The sequence below is a fragment of the Notolepis coatsorum genome (genome assembly GCF_963971535.1).
Source record: "Notolepis coatsorum genome assembly, chromosome: 17".
NCBI lineage: Eukaryota > Metazoa > Chordata > Actinopteri > Aulopiformes > Paralepididae > Notolepis > Notolepis coatsorum.
The window spans coordinates 23,093,151-23,113,957 of record NC_140181.1 but is presented as its reverse complement, the minus strand read 5'-3'; the positions used below and the strand labels follow the sequence as shown (position 1 = coordinate 23,113,957).

Here is a 20,807-nt window from a genome sequence, read left to right as displayed (position 1 = left end):
GTCAACAATAAGCAACAATCGTCTTAGAAAAACAGTTTAACAGAAAAGTGAAATGCAGCTAAACACCTAGAATGAAAAAAAGACTGTTTAAAACGAAAATTTGCAAGCCGTTTCTGAATATTGAGTGGATATAAATATGATTGGAAGGGTTTGGGATTCGACGAAAATAAATGACAAAATGTAACTCTCCATTATATAATGTACAATAATGTTCAACCGTGTTCAGTTGTCAGTCACACTGTCACAACATTGCTGGAAGTCTAATGAGCGACGATTGGTCCGTGGCGGCGGCTCTCTGACTAAGCGACCCAATCACGGCGCAGGGGGAAATGAGCGTGCCGCCCCACCTTGTTTCGGTCACGTGACGCGATTACGAAGATGGTGGAAGTTTCTTCCTTGAAGTGAGGCGCCGCCGAGAGAACCTAAACAAAACAGTGAGGAATTTGGGGGAAACTTGTTCGCAGCGTCACGGTTTTGGACTTCACGTCCGCCCCTTCGATTCTGGTAAGCGATATTGGCCGGTGGAAAGGTCTTTCGGTGGTGATATTTATCCTTTTTTTACACACACCCATGCACTTGGGCTTTCGAGCCAGCCGTCATGATGATGACGCGGCCGGGCCACTAGCACCAGGTTAGCTCGGGGAGCTCGGCTGCGGGATTCTTTTCCGTAGCCTATGTTTGCGAAGACGCTCTCTGATTGGCTAGCCGAAGGGTCTCTTTCGCCTTGTACATTATATTCTCTGCTTCAAAGTGGTTATGCTTTGGCCCTCTTTCGAAGTGGGTTATGCTTAGAGTTAGGGTTATGGTTAAGGTTAGGTTAAGGGTTAAGGTTAGGGTTAGGGTATCAATTGTTGTTGAATATGCGGAAGAGACCCTTCGGCGCTAAACCAATCAGAGAGGGTCTTCGCTGTACGCAGGCTAGCCAATCAGAGAGCGTCTTCGCAAACATAGGCTACTGAAGAAAATCACGCGGCTATAGCTGCTGTCACGAGTCCCCGGGTGGCCAGCTGACATTCAACACGTATATATACACAACACACAACACAACAACTACTGGGCACATTACTACCCCCTGACTATATTATCCTCTCCTCCTTGTAGTCTAGCCCGATAAGTGAGCAGGACAAGCAGTTATTGCACAGGTGGCTTGCTAAATTAATGTTAGCTTGTTGTTCCACACCAGTATAATTCGGATAATGTTTATGTAATCATGGCTAACGTTAGCTCGATTAGCCTGTCCTCCACAGAGGGCTGGTTGGTAGATGATAATCCATCCAGTAAAAATGAATGGAACACAACTCCACTCCTCCAAGCACCAAGTCAATTGGGAGGAAAGTGGCTCGCTTGGTAATAACATCTGAAAAGTTTACCACACGCCATCTATTTCATAAACCAAGTTGTTGAAATGTCGACTACATACAGACAGAGCGACACCGGTGTATTTCTGATGTCCACCAGGTTGTCAGACTTGGCTCTTCTTATTTCGTCATGTACTTGTCATTGCTTCGCCGTCACTGTTTGTTAAGGCTGGTACGAGATTATAGTTAGGTAATGCTAGTTGTTTTGTTAGTCTATGTGTCCTATGTCTGTCATTGTTTTTCGTTAATAACAACATTATGTGTTAGTCATAACATTGACTTAAAATATGGGGTTTCGCCTCTGGGAATGCTCCAAACAGTTTGTTTAACTGATCCTGTTGTTGTGGAAGCATTTTATGAGCGAACAAGGTTTACACGTGACCAGCCCAGCTTTCCACTAGCATTGCATACGCTGTTGCACCCATTTAATCATTCCAGGTGTAGGTATTATGGAGCATTCTCTTGGAATTCTAGAATTCCTTACTAGCTTTCAATGGCCAGTAGCTGCAATTCACCAATGCAAGGAGTTGGATACTTGTTCCACACTGTCAAACATCTCTGCCCAAAGAGGACGTAAACTAACCGGTGCTACCTACCTATACGGTTATTATTTTCCCTCAACCCCTTTAGTGCCAACCACGAGTATAGTCAGGTTAACTCGCCATGCGTTGAGTGCCAATCATGAGTATAGTCAGGTTTTAATCGTTATTTCTTTTATTAGCGATATCCATACATTTTTCATCCATGACGTTATCATTGGGAATGGGTCTGAGCTCGCAAAGGGCAAAAAATACTATCGTCTCCCGGATGGTATTGCACATCATTGGATTGGATTGGCTGGACTGTGCATCAAAAAAATAAGTCCGGTCCAGGTTTTACTTCTCGGGCATGCAGCTGGATACTATTGCATTGAGTCCCCCCACTGGGAGCATCGTGGATCATTGTGTTTTGGACTATAACGTTGGATCAATGGATGCAATCGATGTTTGGAATGGCGATCAGGAATTGGATTAATCTTTTTGCATGACATCAGATGTGAGGTAAGGCCTTTATGTTACGAATCTTGGGGTAATCAGATGTTCCTTTCTCCGCCATCGGAGTGTGTGCGTGTGAGGTTCGCGCCGACCAAAGTATGGAGAAGCGATTTTTCAGACCCCGCTTCTCTTCATACATGAGGACACATATACTATCGATAATCTATAGTTTATTTGAAAACGATTCATAAATCAGCCGAAAAATTACAACGTGTGTTTAGTGTATTCCACTAAAGGGCTATTATCGTGTCTTTCTCTGGAATTACTAGAAATCTCAAACTATACTCGTATTCCGAACGGTATAAAGGGGAAATGTACAGATGAAAAAACAATCCGTTTCATACATGTTGACTGCAAGCAAGTCATTGATAAGTGACTGACTGGTGTATTAGACCCATAGCCATAATTTAAGATGTTTAAGGTTTAAGCGTTCGCAAATATCCCCGTCCTCCCATTGATTAAAGCGGTGGCAATCTAGACCTAATTTGGTCATATGGGCATGGCTCTGAATTAGTTTTAACATATTGAGTAAATAATATTATATTATTGTTCCCTCCATATTTGTTTTCTCTTTTAGGCTCTTTTAGGCTCTTTTAGGCATCAGGCTGCTAAACGAACAATAAACACTATGCAACAACAACCATCAAATGCACACACACCCACTCACTTAAACCACACAAACACACTTTATATTTATTGATAAAGGATTTGCACTACAACTCGTACACCCACTGTAAATTGTACCTAAATTGCACCTCATCCCATTTCTGCCTTGCACTATATAGTATTGTATTAGTACACTGCACACTATTGTATATTATATGGTAACTCAGTTATGTCTATTCTGCATCGAACATTGTACATATGTCTATACTGAACACTGTGACCTCATTTTTTACTTCTAATTTACATGCTATACTATGTTATTTTATTTCATACTTATCTTGTCTTGCACAGTCTCTGGAGCGTAACAGTAAGAAGCATTTTGTATAAAAGTATTCTGTACTTCTGTATGACAACTATTAAAGAAACTTGAACTTGAAACTTGAACTTTATAAATCGGAACAGAAAATGAGTTGAAAAAAGTTAAATAATAACATTTCATGGTGACTGTCCAGCCTTGTTTATTCACTGTGTACTTTACTGATAACTACATCACTCTAGCCGAAAGAGCCACACTTGGTACTGCACTTTGTTTACATTCCTTTGTTTTGGCTTGATGTGTGGATATAATTTGAGTGGGTATATGGGAGGCCGTTGCTGGCCACACCTCATCAGACTCTTTAAGGTGTGGTCAGCAATACAAATACCTCCCCCGGCCTATACCCACTAAAATCCAACCTGCACATCAAACTAAAACAAAGAAATGTAAACAAAGCCCAGTACCATGTGGGGCTCTTTTGCCTAGAGGTCACTGTTTGGAACCATTGTTTTTATCTGCAACCTAACATATGTTTAATAGTGACACACACAGAGGTATGGTGGCTCACAATGAACAAACAGGACAATCATTTAGCCAAATGTCTATTTACACACGGTAACAATAATTACAAAAAATTAATCAAGCTTCAAATGTCAATACACTGAATGACAATGTGTAGGTACAAATGGTCTGAGAAAGGAGCCGCGATAGCTTATGCAGAAGTCTAATTCAGTCCTAAGTCTTGCATGTCTTCTTGTTTGACCGCTGTTGTGTTTGCCTGCTTGAGTGTTTGGAGTCGTTGCTCCTTGCTCCTTTGGCGTGGCTGCGGGTCCTGGGGCGCTTGGCCTGTCATTCCTCTGTGGAGTTTGGGAGTGGGGGCGCGTGGGGTGGCATCCCCGTCGCCGTGCATGGCGATGTGAGTGGCATGCGGGCTGTTTGTGTTTTCCTTTGGTCATCATGACATGCTTTATCAGGTGGTGTGTCTTGAATGGGGAAGTGGTGAGGGTTGATGTGTGCGGGGTGTTTGGGGACTGGTGGCTGTTCCAACTTCCCGGGGGTTTCACATTCCTTCGAGCAACACTGTACTTATTGTACTTATTTTATGCCTATTCTTATGTCCGCAGTCCGCACGTTCTACGTTACACTACTTTTATTGTTTTTATTCTGTCAACTGTATGCTGATTATGCCTATGTTCATTTTGTGCTACTTGCTGTGGGGCACTTTGGGCTGCGGTCAAGGTTGCTGCTATATAGATAGTTATTATTAATATTTATTATATTATAAATGATTGAAATGTCTAAGTCTCGATGACATTTAAAATGAGGGTGACCTCAATTGTCCTTTTCAAGAATAAATAAAGGCTTGAATTCAATTTAATTCAAACTGAACTGTATGTCATTATAGAAATAACACGTGAATTCTATTTTCGGGTGGAATATCACTTTTAAAGGAGCTGTTACTGTGGTATTTTCTTGTTAAAATTGTTAAAAAAGTGTTAAATTAGCTTTACATTCTGACAGCCATCACTGATATAAAGTGTTTGGTCAGTAACATGGGCCTCCCATTGCCCCCGCTCTGCAGTAAACAGACAATACATTTTCTGGAGAGAGAACCCTAGATATTTTGTAGGCCTACTTATTTCAATAAATCTTGCCAAGACAAATTTGCTGGCAGATTACTTTACTTGTTTCAATCACATATTTGTTTTTAATTCTTATTTTTGTCAGACCTTTTTTTCAATGTCAAGTTCTCTCTCCTCATTGGATGAAGTGCCGTCGACTAAAGACTCACTTCTTCAACCATTATCTGAAATGATAAAAAAAAAAAAAAAAAAATCTAACCCTGACTAACCTTACTGTCATGCACTTGTCCTAATAAACTAACCTACACTGTAACACGCAACACTTGATGAACATTGTTACTCAGCTGATAGAGTTGTACCCTTCTTGCTGTCTTGTCGTACAGAACTTGTAAGTCGCTTTGGATAAAAGCGTCAGCTAAATGACTAAATGTAAATGTAAATGTAAGTGGGAAGCGATACCAGACAATGTATTTTCTGTTTACTGCAGAGCGCAGGGACTGGGAGACCCATGTTAGTGACCCAAACACTATATCAGTAATGGCTGTCAGAATGTTGAACTATTATTTTAATATGTAGAGTCAGAGTGACCACTTATTTTAACAAAGAATGCTCTCATCCAAACTTACAGTAAGTGAAGCTGTAGAATGGGCTCAAATCCTTGTAGCATCAACAGCCACAGAAAAGTAAAGGGAGTGCTAAGGGCAAATCAACAGTGCCCATGTATAGACTAGTAATTACCAGTAGCTTAAACTAGTAGTATACAAATGAAGACATACTCAGAACAAACCATCAACCATAAATCAAGTTAGCCATTTATTGTTTTGACCAGTTTTACATTTTCTTTTTTAATTGAACATTTATTCATTTATTTAGGTTCTGATCATTTTACTTTTGAATAACTCACAACAACAAGGGCACAAACACTTATCTTCTGTAAGCCTGTTTCCCTTTTTTAAAAGAGTTTAATATCATGGGAAAACGCTGTTCTTCAATCAACCCAGTCAGCCGACTTGCAAGGCTTCAGAGTCGGCAGTGGTGATGAATTATTGACAGAGAGCAAGGCAGAAGCCAAAGTGAAAGTTTACCCAGACAGAGCACCTCACTCTCTCTTAGTTCTGGGACACACCTCCCACCTGAGCAGTGTGCAGTGTGTGCGAGCGCTGCTGAACCACTTGTTTTTCATTTTGCCAACCCATGTTAACAGGTTAGAGCAGCCACACAGTGACCATGTTAACAGGTTAGAGCAGCCACACAGTGACCATGTTAACAGGTTAGAGCAGCCACACAGTGACCATGTTAACAGGTTAGAGCAGCTACACAGTGACCATGTTAACAGGTTAGAGCAGCTACACAGTGACCATGTTAACAGGTTAGAGCAGCTACACAGTGACCATGTTAACAGGTTAGAGCAGCTACACAGTGACCATGTTAACAGGTTAGAGCAGCCACACAGTGACCATGTTAACAGGTTAGAGCAGCCACACAGTGACCATGTTAACAGGTTAGAGCAGCCACACAGTGACCATGTTAACAGGTTAGAGCAGCCACACAGTGACCATGTTAACAGGTTAGCCACACAGTGACCATGTTAACAGGTTAGAGCAGCCACACAGTGACCATGTTAACAGGTTAGAGCAGCCACACAGTGACCATGTTAACAGGTTAGAGCAGCCACACAGTGACCATGTTAACAGGTTAGAGCAGCCACACAGTGACCATGTTAACAGGTTAGAGCAGCCACACAGTGACCATGTTAACAGGTTAGAGCAGCTACACAGTGACCATGTTAACAGGTTAGAGCAGCTACACAGTGACCATGTTAACAGGTTAGAGCAGCCACACAGTGACCATGTTAACAGGTTAGAGCAGCCACACAGTGACTGTTGTGAAGGGCCAGATTAAACTGAGAATCTACCTTTATTGTTTGATATACTTTGTATATTATTTATATATATACACGGAATATCCCTTTACCTGCGTTCAAACCAGAGTAATATTCGCTCTCCTATTGGACAGCGCCCAAGCCCCCAACGGCAAGTTCAAAGACAAGTGCAGGCTAGGGCTGGGCGATATGACGATATTATATAAATATCGGGTACAGTTCATTAACGATACACTTTTTTAACGTATTGTGGATATCGTGATGTTTTGCCCAAGAGGATTGTGTCGCGTCAATCTGGTCCACACCCGTTCAAACTTTTGAACAACGCCGCCCCCACACACACTACTGCATCAAAGTTACTAATTATTATTAACAAAGGCATTCGTTTTGTGGCATTAACGTTATATAGTTACACGTTCAATAACATTAGCGTATTTACCCAAACATAGCAATGTCCCATGACGACATAGATAGCAAGCGTTACTGTTCATATCTCAGCCCGTGCGGAGTTGTGCATGCCCATTCTGCGGTCTGTTAATAAAGTTTTCAATCAGACAGATGTATGGAAAGGCTTTTATTATAACATTCGTTGCAATAAAATCATTATGGCTTGTTTAGTCATGCTGCGGTGCGCTGGTAATCACTCGTCTGCCGCAGGGAGCTGTTGTTGTCGTTGAGCTGAGCTCAGCTCTCGTCAAAATCAATTGCGGAAGTAAAAAACGCATAGAGCTTGCCGATTGGTGCTAAGAACAGCAGGGCGGGTGCAAGCGGTGTGACGTCATTGGCAGACTCGACTGCCAATCAAAATGATTATGTTTCCGTCAGAATGAATGAATGAAAACTGTATTAAAAGGTTGCAGAATGGGTACAATACAGTACAGGAGGATGAAGACCAGAAAAAGACTTTCGGCTTTTTTACATAAGGGTCCTCCATTTTCAATTCATCAAAACATTTAGAGACATACATATATACAGTAGTTTAATAAAAATGCTAAAATGCTATTTATTGATTGATTGATTTAAAACTTTAACATATTGCAGAATGGGTACAGTACAGCTCAATACATACAATTGTTAAGGGGATGCAGACCAGAGAAAGACTTTAGTCTGGTTTACATCAGGGTCCCCCATTTTCAATTCATCATATTTCATATCTAAATCATATAATATCTCATATGCAATATATAATCTAATAATCTAAATCTAATATAAAAATGCTAAATGCATGGGTATTTTATTTTGTCTTTAATGTTAGCTTGCAAACTCAAATACTGTCTTGGTAAGCCTCATAATGAATTGTTTGGGGTAAAAAAGAAAAACATCGTGATGTGTATCGTGTATCGCCGAAAGGTCAGAAAATATCGTGATATCATATTTAGGCCATATCGCCCAGCCCTAGTGCAGGCATGTCGGAACATGCCCGGAGTCAGCGTAGTGATACCAGACAAGGACTGAGGTTGGGACTAGATATTCACTTAAGTATAAATACAGCGCAAGGTGCGCACACCGTGCTTAGCTTCGTGTCTTCGTTCAGTACCTTACCCACCTTCACCACGAGTCAACGTGCAGTGAAGTGAGCAACCTTGCGTCTAACAGAGCATTGAGAACCGCGTGCGAATAGAATGGTAAAAGTGTCAGAGTTTAATGAAGTAACGTTGAGTTCGACTTAGTCTAATGTGAAGTAAATAGTCGTTCATTTATTGTATATCGTGCGGCCACAGTTCGTTCGTGTGTAGCATTACCCAGCGGTTCGTCGTGTCTTTAGCTAGTGTACTTAACCAGGGTGTGTGGCCTAAATACGTCGCCCACACCCGAGGAGTCCTAGGCGGAGAACCGTTGGACATGTACACAGGAGAATCGGCGTCGGCGATTGCAGAACCATTACTGGTTGGATTATATTGATTTGGAACGTGGTACCCGGAGAAGAGCATCGTTGATTTCCACTATCGTTTGGGATTCAACCTTGTGAGGATTACAACTCGGGCTGGCCTCGTGGACGGAGGCTGGCTAACTGTCATCAATGCTGTCGAGCATTTGGATTACAATTATTACTTTGCTGCTGATCAAGGGATTTACAAGGACCGACTCCTGTACCTGGAGTCTCTTTATTCCTCATTGAATCAGACGGAGTACCCGAACATTCCTCTACCCTCCAGGCCTTACACCCTCGGAGGGAACCCATTGTCTCCCTGCGGTACCAGTGTTGCCCTATATAGTTGCTACTATACGACAGGTGGTGTCAACTTAGACCCATCGTAGGATTCCTGTTATTCTTAGTGACTCATGCTATTGACTGACTTTACGTATATTCTTCGCCATACAAGCGCGACCCTAATTCTCATTCTGTAACCTAACGTTGCCTAATAATAATAAATTACCCTCAAATACTATTTCTTTGTCAATGCCGTGTTCTTGTGGGTGTTCACCATCTATATTTGATGTACTGTCTGGCCAGTAATTAAAGTACATAACTAGCAGTGGTTTAATCTATCACAATCTTTAATACAGTCAGGGTTTTGTAACCCCTCAGTTACAGTGACCATGTTAACAGGTTACAGCAGCCACACAGTGACCATGTTAACAGGTTAGAGCAGCCACACAGTGACCATGTTAACAGGTTAGAGCAGCCACACAGTGACCATGTTAACAGGTTAGAGCAGCCACACAGTGACCATGTTAACAGGTTACAGCAGCCACATGGCCTGCCTCAGCGGCACAGTGGCATGTCACCCTAGAGATTCAGTGCAGAGCCTATTTTCTAGCGTGAGACGCGAGACGATCTGCAAAATAGAAAATGCTCCGTTGCTGTTGTTGTGGACACTGTGATGTGTGTGTGTGTGTGAGCTGCTACAGTAACTGGTGTGACCACTCCTTTATAGCAGGCATGCAGTGCTCATGGGACGGGGTTGCACGGCGTACCAAACTTCTTTGAGCAGGAGCACGCACACGCACCTGCAGCCGTGCACACAAGAATGCGTTCCACCTGGCTACTTTGCATAACAATAGCTCAGGTCGTCGGGTGTGCTCAAATACTACAGTTGGACCATTCAACACAAAACCGGTGAATGAAATGTGTTACATGCCATTCCTAGAGGCAATTAGGCATAGTCTTTATTCATGAGGGAACATTTATGCGCATGCGCGGGAGAATGTGCACGTGCCGTCGCCCGTCATTAGAACACAGTGGAACCGCCTATGAAATCACCACTGCACCACCGCTCTTTAGGGATGTACACAACTTAACTTTTTCATGGTCTGTTAGTTGGTGGGTGATCTGAACGAACGAATAACCAAATAGCCGGTTTAAGTTTGTTCACTTGTTGCATAAACAGATAATTCTTTTCTTTTACCGTCAGCCTTGTGGTAGAGGCAATAACCAGCATTATAAATTTTTTTTTTTAACACACAACGATTATTCGGTTATTGGGTTTCTGCTCCATCTCTACTTTCTCTGTCCTTTGTACTCCTGGAGACGGGAGGGAGAGTATATATTATTCAGACACGTTGAGGTAAGGAGCCACGCTCCGGGGAACATGAGCTGACATGATTCCTGGTGTTTCTCCACTCTTTGTTTTCCCTTAGATGGTTAGAGTAGCTTCTATTGTTTTAGGCTCCCTTTTTTGGACTGGGAACGTAACTTTGTCCTCTTGGAAGTAGGCCAGTTGGAGTTGCCTTTTCTTGAGGTTCAAGTCCATTGGCAGGCTTATCTTTATACAGTGACACACAGTCACACACACACACACCAACCAAGACAATGAACATTGTTAATTTCTACGTGTAGAATGGTAGCAGCGGACACATTTACATTGTAATCAAACCCAAGGCCTTTTGGATGTGAAATAATTGGGTCTTTCTCCGTAAGCTCTATTGAATAAACCGATTAAATAGCTTGCGGTAGTGCACAGATACAGGAAAGTAGTTAGTGGTGGACATGCTAAATGCCTCAGAGGGAGGGACCCGCAGCGGTGCCATTTGTGCCCATAGGTGATCCAGGGGTTAACGTAAAACTGCTCTGGCCAATAACTGTATTGTGATATTATGACATCTATAATCATTGTGTGTGTGTGTGTTCCAGGAGGTGCGTCGTTACAATGCGGTTTTGGCCGAGCACCAGATGTTGGAATCTGAAGTTTTATTGAATAAAAAATGTACTATTACTAGGGGTCTAGAATTCAGTAGAGGGGGTGTGCCTCCACAAAAAACCCTGCAATATCACTTTTACACTGCATATAAGGATTGTGCATTCCATGACACATTTTTACAAGTTAAAGGCCCAATCAGTGATCCAAACATACAGAAAAAGAATGAAGACATATTTTTATTTTCTACTTGATTGACTCAGCTGGCTAGGACTGGGCTAACACTAGACCAGGGGTCAGCAACCTTTACTATCAAAAGAGCCACTTTTCCCCCGTCCCACAAAATAAAATGCTCGGGGAGCCGCACAACCTATTTACCCTTAAAATGAAGATAACGGTGTATAACGTTTTATATATCCCCAAGCATACCCCACATTTAGCATAAAATGCCTGACAATTGCATACCCAAAGTAATTAGCAATTTATTATACTTTATACTTATAGCTAGAGATGTTCCGATACCATTTTTTCCTTCCCGATCCGATTCCGATACCTAAGCTTTGGGTATCGGCCGATACCGATACTGATCCGATACCAGTGCATACGTAATTTTTTTTTAAGTATTATATAAATTATACATTTTTTCTTTTTTTTTTACAGCTAGATATTGTTTTATATATACTGTTTTTTAGTAATAACTAGAAAGTAATGGTATTTATTCAACAACAGGTGATTGTATAGATTAATATTAGTATAATTAATCAATGAGTATGGGGCTGCGGCACTGCAGATATACCCTACTCCAATGAGTTCCACGGATCCGCACGGACGTTAGACGTTGTTGCACTTGCTACCCAGTCTGTTAGCTAGTAGCAGATTCTCTGGCTAGTAGTAACGTTTATGTTGTGATTTTCGATGCAAAATAAATATTCAACATTCTCTTTTGAGACTCTGCCTCTGACTTATCCTTTGGCACTTGGAACTTGCTGTACTTAGCTTGCAGGTCTGCAGCCATTATTGCTGGATTATGAATAGCACCAACTTTAGCCAAGGTATCAAGCTAAGCTAGCTGACCTAGCTCGTCTTCCCTGCAAGGTTTTCACATTGACATTTGATAACGTTAGTCAGCTAACGCTACTGATAGCTACTTGGCTTGAATAGGATTCACCGTGGGTGCATTATTGTTGATAGACGGACAGTGTCAGGTCCTGGAGAAAGGACAGGCGATCATCTGATTTGATGTAACGTTAAAGCGGATGTTGTTCCAACTAGCTAGCTTTTCAGCTAATGCTATAATAACACCAGCAAGCAAAACACATCCGAGCTCCCCGTCACACCGCTCTGTCGGGGACAATGGAATTTAAGAAAGTGTATCTGCTGTTAAAATGACACAGCATCACACTTTAAAACACGTTCATTTTATAATCCTCACTCTCCGCAGGAGATAAATGACATCAGGCCTAACAAAAATAATAGTTGGTTTCAGGTTGGCTGTCAGTTTGGCCATGGGTAGGTAGGGAATTTATTTTATTTTTTTATTTTAAAGGGATTTTTTATTTTTTTTTACACCACAGGTGCATGTACTCTGCCAAGATGTTTAATATCCATATATTGTTGCTTTTATAGTATTGAAGACATGGACAACTCCTTTTAAAACAGAACATTTATTTAAAGTGAAGTCTTCAATGTTAAACAGTGCATGAAAGACCAAATGCAGTCATTGACAACGTGCTTCTTCTGCCAGCTCCAATACAAACTGGGCAGCAGGGTTAAAACAGAACATGACAACGTGCTTCTTCTGCCAGCTCCAATACAAACTGGGCAGAAGTATTAAAGTTCTGACATTCATGTACGTATTTAAAGCGCAGAACAATTGAAATGTCAGTTTATTTTTTATATAAAAATGTCAGACTGTCATTCACACCTTTTGTGCCAATATTCTGATCATTCAATGGAGAGATTGAAAGATGAGCTCTAGAAGTTGCCACTGCCCGTCAAATCAAAGAAGAAATATTTATGTATGTTATTAAAACGAGTCAGATCTAGGAATAGGATGAAATCCACAACCAGATATACCACGCCTCCGACTCCCAGCAAAAAGCTTTTATTATATTAAATACCACACATGTACTAAAGGTTCAAATACAAAGACACTGTACTACAAAAGTACAATGTACAAAGGTAGTACTAAAAATGCCACCCCTAAATATACTCACTAAATATCCCGACGTCAGAGAGCTGTGCAAATATTGTGAAATACTTGCTTTTTATATATTCTCATTCTTGACATGCCAGGACTGCACTTTTTTACTATTTAATTAAACTTGATTGTAAAAAATATTATCTCAAATTCATACTATTACAGAAACAGTGCTTGCATGAAAATGAAACGTACTATAATGTTCTGCCGTTGTGTGTGTCACTGTTAGCTGGGTGTGTGTTTCCGACCGGGAGAGATAGGGGGTGGCACCGGAAGTTAGTTTGTTGTCGTGGAATACACGTGTAAGCATGCATAGATATATAGAACACTAGATAGCTTAAGGCGGAGTCACCAGCGTCGCTGAACCGCCGCCATTTTGCTCCAGTCAGCCTTGAGTGAGGGTTATCGGTAGCTGAGCTGCCTGGAGCAAGATGGCCGCCCTACGACGACGTCGCTCTCCATTGGCCGGCAGCGCGGGCTATCTAGTGGCTATCTATATCTATGTAAAGCATGTAGCTGTGTGTGATGACGAGCGAGGTATTCACCTGTATGTAACCGATATCAATGGAATTAAACAACCCCAAAGAAGCATAAACCCCTCCTCATTCTTCATAACAATTAGTATGGCAGACAGACTCGTTCCATTTGAGTAAAATAGTTAACTCACCGTCACCAATTCTGAGCCTTGGTTTGTGCTCGCCTGGACAGAAAACCCCACTCGCCTGGTTTGGAGGCTCTTGATGATGGAATTCATCAACTCGTCTTTTTAATTTTGTTCAGTTCTCAGCGGAGGCAAATGTATACGTTACTGTGCACGAAACAGCAAGTCGAAGGCAGACTGGCTTGTGGAGGGTACAGGTTCTGGCGCTGGAGCCTTGCACTTCAGTGCCAAGTACTTGAATTGAAATAAGTTTAACACGGCGCCATTTGCTGGAGTCTGGCGCTCTCTACTGGAACAAAGGGCGCTCTACAAAATGCGTATTTTTTTCCGCCAATAGAAACTCCCATAAAAGAAATTGGGTCGCACATAAATCTGCAGGGTCGGTCGGCAACCTGAAACCAACCATTATTTTTGTTAGGCCTCATGGGATCGGAGGCTAGACTTTCGGCGTAGTTGCCGATACCGATACCAGCATTTTAGGCAGTATCGGAGGCATTTCCGATACTGGTATCTGTATCGGAACAACTCTACTTATAGCACACCGTTTGTTGCATTAATGGAATTATAAAGCAACACAAATATTTTTTTTTGACTTTTTATTGCTGTTTTTACCTGTTATAACAAAGGAAAACCTCAAACTCTTATGAAGAAGAGAAAAAATACTGGCTGTGTAGAACTATTTTTAAATAAAACACAGAAGAGGAGCCAAAACACTGGTGTCTGTAGACCGACTTTGAAATAAAACCTTGAACTATTCAGGTATATTTGAGTCCTTCCCTTATTTGTGGAACATTTATAAAATAAAAAGTAGTCTACTTTGAAAAAAGACTACCATGTGTAGACGACCTACTTTGAAATAAAACACAGAAAAGGAGAAAAAACACTGGCATCTGTAGACCTACTTTGAAATAAAACCCTCTATTTGAGTCCTTCCCTTATTTGTGGAAAATCTATAAAATAAAAAGTAAATTTTTCGTAAGCCTGCATCGTTAGTCGTGAAAGCAAATTAATCTGTCCACGCTGAATTAAACCCTCTATTTTCCTCAGACTTTCCTTTTTTTTGGATTTATCCATGGTTAGCTTACTGGGGGATCGGAAAACTCAAGATTAGCCACTTGCAGACGGCAGGGAGAGGGGGGCGCGGGGTGTGACATACTGTATATTTTAGTTGATGAAATATTTTAGTTGATGAAATATTTTTTCATTTCAGTGTCACAGTATGACATCGATCTCCAAAATAAGAGAACAAAAAACAAACAAAAAAAAATAGTTAAATATAATTTGGGGGGGGGGGGGGGGGGGCAGGGAGCCGCAGCTGATTGGCTAAAGAGCCGCAGGTTGCCGACCCCTGCACTAGACCAACTAAATAGACATATTCTTCATGATGGATTCAGAACGTTACAAAAAGATCAAACTCTAAAACGGATATACCCCCAAATGTTGTTTCAGCCAACTTCTCAAGAGCCAGTGGGCAGTTTGCCTCTTAGGGCAAAAGCCATGATGTCATAGCAACGGGTGCTGAGGACACACTACTAGACTAAGACCATTTGTTTGGGCATAGAAAACTCCTGAAATACGATCCATTTTTCTCCCAACAGTGTCAAAGAAAATGTAGGAAAAAAAGTCACTTTGCTTTTTTAATGTCTGACATTTTTTATATGGCTTCATGGTATTCCGATCCTTTTTGTATCAGAGAAATCATCTCATAGATGGAAGCAAAAATAATATCCTCTGTTCCGCTCAAATGGATTACAGCTCACCACACGTGAATAGGCTCAAAGGCCATGTTTCCACCTGACTGACCGGGTCTTCATCAGGCTTCTTGGTGTCATATCAGGGAAATCCTCTGATACCGAAGTACAGGGTGGCTGGCTGCTACAAGCAGCATCACAGACACAGATTCACACAGACTGAAGAGATGACCTTTGTCCAGTCAGTCGAGAGCCAATATCATTTTATCACCTCCCATGTCACTGCAACCTGTCTGGTTGGTTACTATGTACCACCATTAGAATGACAATGTTGGTTCATTATATTTGATCTTCTTTTATAACTGGGATGACAGTGGCGCAGTAGGTAGAGTGGTTGTCTTGTCTGGTAATCTTAAGATTCCCGGCTGGGTGGCGCAGCGGAGATTGCGCTCGTCACCAATGCAAGAGACTCCGGTCTCGAATCCGGGTGTCGGCATTGCCTCCGGCTTGGTACCTCATGGTACCAAAGCACCTCAAAGGCGCTTAAAACAAAATTACAAACATCACAAAACAAACTGGTCAGACTACTACTTGACCTGAACCCCAGAACCCACCTCACCCCTGCCCACTTTGACAACCTAGGATGGCTTAGAGTAGACGACAGAGTACAGCAACTTGCAATGGGCCTGGTCTTCAAGATACACTATACGACCGGGGTGCCCATGTACATGTCAAAATACTTCCCAAAGGTCAGTGAATACCACAACCACTACACCAGAGGAAGCTCAACAAATCATGTTAAACCCAGATTCGGCTCAAACAAGGGACTAAACACGTTTCGCAATTATGCCACAACAATGTGGAACGCCCTACCCAAAGCTGTAAAGGAATGTGAATCCCTGCCCACATTCAAAACCGCTCTTAAAGAGCACCTACGGGAGGCTGCAATTCGAAACTGGCCACCGTAAATGCCCAAAACCCCCACCACCTCCTAATAGACAGTCTCCTCCCCACCGCATGTATATATTCCCTCCCCGCCGTATGTATATTTCCCTCCCACCCACCCACCCCCTCCTAATGTACAGTCCCCTCCCCATCATATATACTCTGTCAGGATCTAGGGGTAACAGTACTGTATATTTGAATACCGCTTATGTCACAAATGTATCAGTACTAAATACCTATATGTCCCTATGCCATAAATGTCATGTATGTTGTGTATGTCATAAATGTCTATATGAAATGAAAATGGGGGACCCTGATGGAAACAAGACAAACGTCTTTCTCAGGTCTGCATCCCCTTAACAATTGTATGTATTGAGCCGTACTGTATTGTACCCATTCTGCAATCTGTTAAATAAAGTTTTCATTCATTCATTCATTTGGGCCAGCCGTCATACTAACTCAATTGGCAGAGTTGGAGGGTGGAAGTCGATGGGTGGGGATTTGGACGTGTTGTGGACAGCAACTCCTACAGGTCGGTTGGGGGATGTCTGCACAGCAGAGACAGGAAGTAGCGGGGGTAGTGTGAGCCTCCCATGCGTTACACTTCGTGACAGGCTGCCGCTGCCTCCTTGTGTACCGGAGGGGACACGTGATGCAAGGCTTCTATCCTTCCTACAACCGACCAGTGGGGGGCATATAGTCGAGCAACGTTCAAGACAGGGGAGGGGAGAATTGGAAACACGAAATTGGGATGGGAGAAAAATAGAAAAATAAGGAGAAAAAGTGGATACAAAAAAAAAGATTCCCGGTTTGATTCCTCCTTGAGCAAGACACTTAACCCCTGAGCAGGTTGGCACCTTGCCCTTTTGCCTCCGCTGTTGGTGTGTGTGTGTGAATGTGTGAGTATGGTTGGGTACCGAACTCTGTGCTTTTAAGAGTACCAACCGAATTACATCGGTACTACCGAGTATAATATTTACTGAGGATGGCCAGATAATGTTGATATTTAAACATTTAAAAACACAATACATGATCATGTAATTTATTTTGTGTGGTGTGTTACAACAATAAATAACTAGGCTAAATGTTCTAAATAAATAACAATGTTGAAATTGAAAAGTTTAGACTTGTTTTTTTTTTTTTACAACTGAAATTCCATTTCTTGTTATTACAGAGAGTTAAATACCGGAAAAAGGTACCGATATCGAACTCCAGGAACTGGTACCTGTACCGGTTCAAATGTGAACGGTACCCAACCCTATGTGTGAATGTGAGGCATAAGTTGTACAGCGCTTTGAATATAAGCCGTTATATAAATGCAGTCCATTTACCATTTATATGATCATGTGTTTTTCATTCAATCAAATGTACAGACCAGATAGGCCTACACAAGACATCACGGTTTGGTATCATCTCTGGAGGAAAGCAACAAACAAGCAGATGACCAGCTTTTGGAAAACCCTGACATTATGACCTCAACTTACACATGGTTGCTATTTATATGTATAGAGCATGTGCCAGGAACCTACGAGCAATGGCGGGCTGCCGGTTTGTTTAAATGTTTTCTGTACTGTTGTGGACTGTTTAATTGCATGTTTACAAGGCAACCTAGCATTACTTCATCATTACATGCCCACGCAGAGGCATATAAATATGTTCACTTTCACTGGTTTATTTACCTCCCACTCAAAGAACAAGCTCAACGAACATACATGCTCATAATGTTTTTGTTTGGTGTTTGACAATACAGTCTTATGACATATTATCGCTACCTACTGGCCTGGTATGCTCACGTGTTTTTTTTTGTATTCTTGTGCAAACGGAGATATTTTATAAAACACCTTTTGTACATTTTCATACATTGGAAAGGTGAACTTGACACAAAATAATTACTTATTTCCCTCTTTTCAGGCTATTTAACTTGCTTTAATGATTGGAGGAGGGCTTTAGACTTCAAATATTAATAATTTCACAAGAAATGACAAATTATGTATTTATAACTTTTTCTATTTTATTTATTTATTTATCCAGGAATGTCCCATTGAGATACAAGTAGGGATGTCCCGATCGCATTTTTTTGTGCTCCCGATCATGTGATTTTGAGTATCTGCCGATACCGATCTTTCCCGATCCGATCTTTCACATTAGTAACCGATTTGACGCATTTTTGTCACTTACAGGCCTCCACTCCAGCCCTATGTCATGGCCAGTGGTGTCGCCAAGCCCGGGCCTGCAAATGGCCACCCCATGAAGGCACAACTACAGATCGTTGGTAAGTCCCTATTCGGCCTCATCGGCCTCCTCACAGCTGTTTAGATGTCCAAAAACACAAAGTACTGGGCTAAAAAGAGGCCGTTCTGTTGGGGTGTCTCTTGAGATTAGTTTGAACCTAATCATTTCCTCTTCTTGTTGGTCAAGATTAACCGATTTTATTTGTCCAGCAGTGTCATTTAAACTAGTAATAATTGATGAACAAACTGAAGCTGTCCTCCCATTATTAGACCGGGAAATAAACCTGAAGTTGGATCTTTACTTGGTGACATTCTGGCCCAACTATACCACTAAAAGTATAGCTGGAAAATATTTGGTCATACTGATAACAGGCATATAATTTCTGAAATGTCCCAAGATTACAATTTAGCCTCTTAATATTTTAAGATAATGGATCACTGGATCTGAAGCAGCAAAAAGCACTAAATGTTTACTATAAAACAACAAACTAATATGTCACTGTATTGGTCAAGGAAGTGTCTTTGCAGTGTCTGATATTATAATGAACCATGAATAAATCTATGTATGGGGAAACGACAAGATTATACTATATTCTTCAAGATAACATCTTCTCCTTGAAAGGCTTTCGCATGTTCTATTCCTCTACAGTTACACTTGCTGTACCAATGCTGCTGTTATCATCCAATTGACCCATCTCAAACCCGCCCTCTTTTCTTGATTATTGGACAAACATGGAGGAGCATCAAGAAAAAGGGCGTGGTTTGAGATAGGTCAATTGTACCTGGAAGCATGGGCCGGTAATCATGTGCATCTGAAGAGCCAGACTGCATCCCAAAGTGGTCAGTACGGCATTGTGATGAGAATTCAACATATGGCTGGAACCTGTGCCACAATGCACACATGTGGGCACCGTGAAGAGTTGGGAGAGGAAGCAGAGCAGCTACTCCAGGCCCAATACCGCTCTACTGATGCAAACTCTGCCTCTAGTGGTGGCTCACAGACTACACACAGGTGTAAAACCAGTTGGCATAACATCTGATACTGTGTGTCCTTGCTCTCCTACACACACCCCTCTTTCATCGCTGACTTTCTCTCTTCCTCTCTACCTCTACCTCTCTACCTCTCTTCCTGTGCCTCTCTTAATATTTTCCTCTCTTCCTCTACCTCTCTTCCTGTCTACCTCTCTTCCTCTACCTCTCTTCCTGTCTACCTCTATTCCTCTCTTCCTGTCTACCTCTCTTCCTCTCTACCTCTATTCCTCTCTTCCTGTCTACCTCTCTACCTCTATTCCTCTCTTCCTGTCTACCTCTATTCCTCTCTTCCTCTATTCCTCTCTTCCTCTATTCCTGTCTACCTCACTACCTCTCTTTCTCTATTCATCTCTTCCTCTCTTCCTGTCTACCTCACTACCTCTCTTCCTCTATTCCTCTCTTCCTCTATTCCTCTCTTCCTGTCTACCTCACTACCTCTCTTCCTCTATTCCTCTCTTCCTCTCTTCCTCTCTTCCTCTCTTCCTCTCTACCTCTCTTCCTCTCTTCCTCTCTACCTCTATTCCTCTATTCCTCTTTTCCTCTCTACCTCTCTTCCTCTCTTCCTCTCTTCCTCTCTACCTCTCTTCCTCTCTTCCTCACTACCTCTCTTCCTCTCTACCTCTCTTCCTCTCTTCCTCACTATCTCTCTACCTCTCTTCATCTCTTCCTCTCTTCCTCTCTTCCTCACTACCTCTCTTCCTCTCTACCTCTCTTCTTCTCTTCCTCACTACCTCTCTTCCTCTCTACCTCTCTTCCTCTCTTCCTCTCTTCCTCACTATCTCTCTACCTCTCTTCATCTCTTCATCTCTTCCTCTCTTCCTCTCTTCCTCTCTTCCTCTCTTCCTCTCTACCTCTCTTCCTCTCTTCCTCTCTACCTCTCTTCCTCTCTTCCTCACTACCTCTCTTCCTCACTACCTATTTCAGCTTCCTGTTGGTCCAACTATTAACCTGACCCGTCAAATGGTCTGTTCTCACTTAGCCAGCTGCAGTGCCAGGTTAGCCGACCATCACATGGGTGGCCTCCAGTCTACAGTGATTGTCTCTGCAGAAACAATCTCAGACAATTCTTATCTTTTGAGTCTCTTGAGTAGAGCAGTTCTGACCAACAGAGCCTGATACATGGCAACATAAGCAAGGTAGAGAAAACATATTTTCTTGTTAATTAGGCTAGTGTACAATGGAAATTATA

General features: G+C 41.9%; 1 protein-coding gene across 3 annotated transcripts in view; it reads left to right on the top strand.

Annotated features, from left to right (window-relative positions):
* The first annotated feature begins 368 nt into the window (after window positions 1-368).
* Window positions 369-20,807, top strand: part of itchb (itchy E3 ubiquitin protein ligase b) — a 69,085-nt gene continuing 48,646 nt past the window's right edge. For all 3 annotated transcript variants that reach the window (XM_084334008.1, XM_084334009.1, XM_084334007.1), the window contains exons 1-2: window positions 369-504; window positions 18,536-18,627. In XM_084334008.1, the coding sequence (XP_084190134.1) occupies window positions 18,558-18,627 (70 nt within the window). In that variant the 5' untranslated portion in view covers window positions 369-504; window positions 18,536-18,557. The remainder of the gene's footprint in view (window positions 505-18,535; window positions 18,628-20,807) is intronic.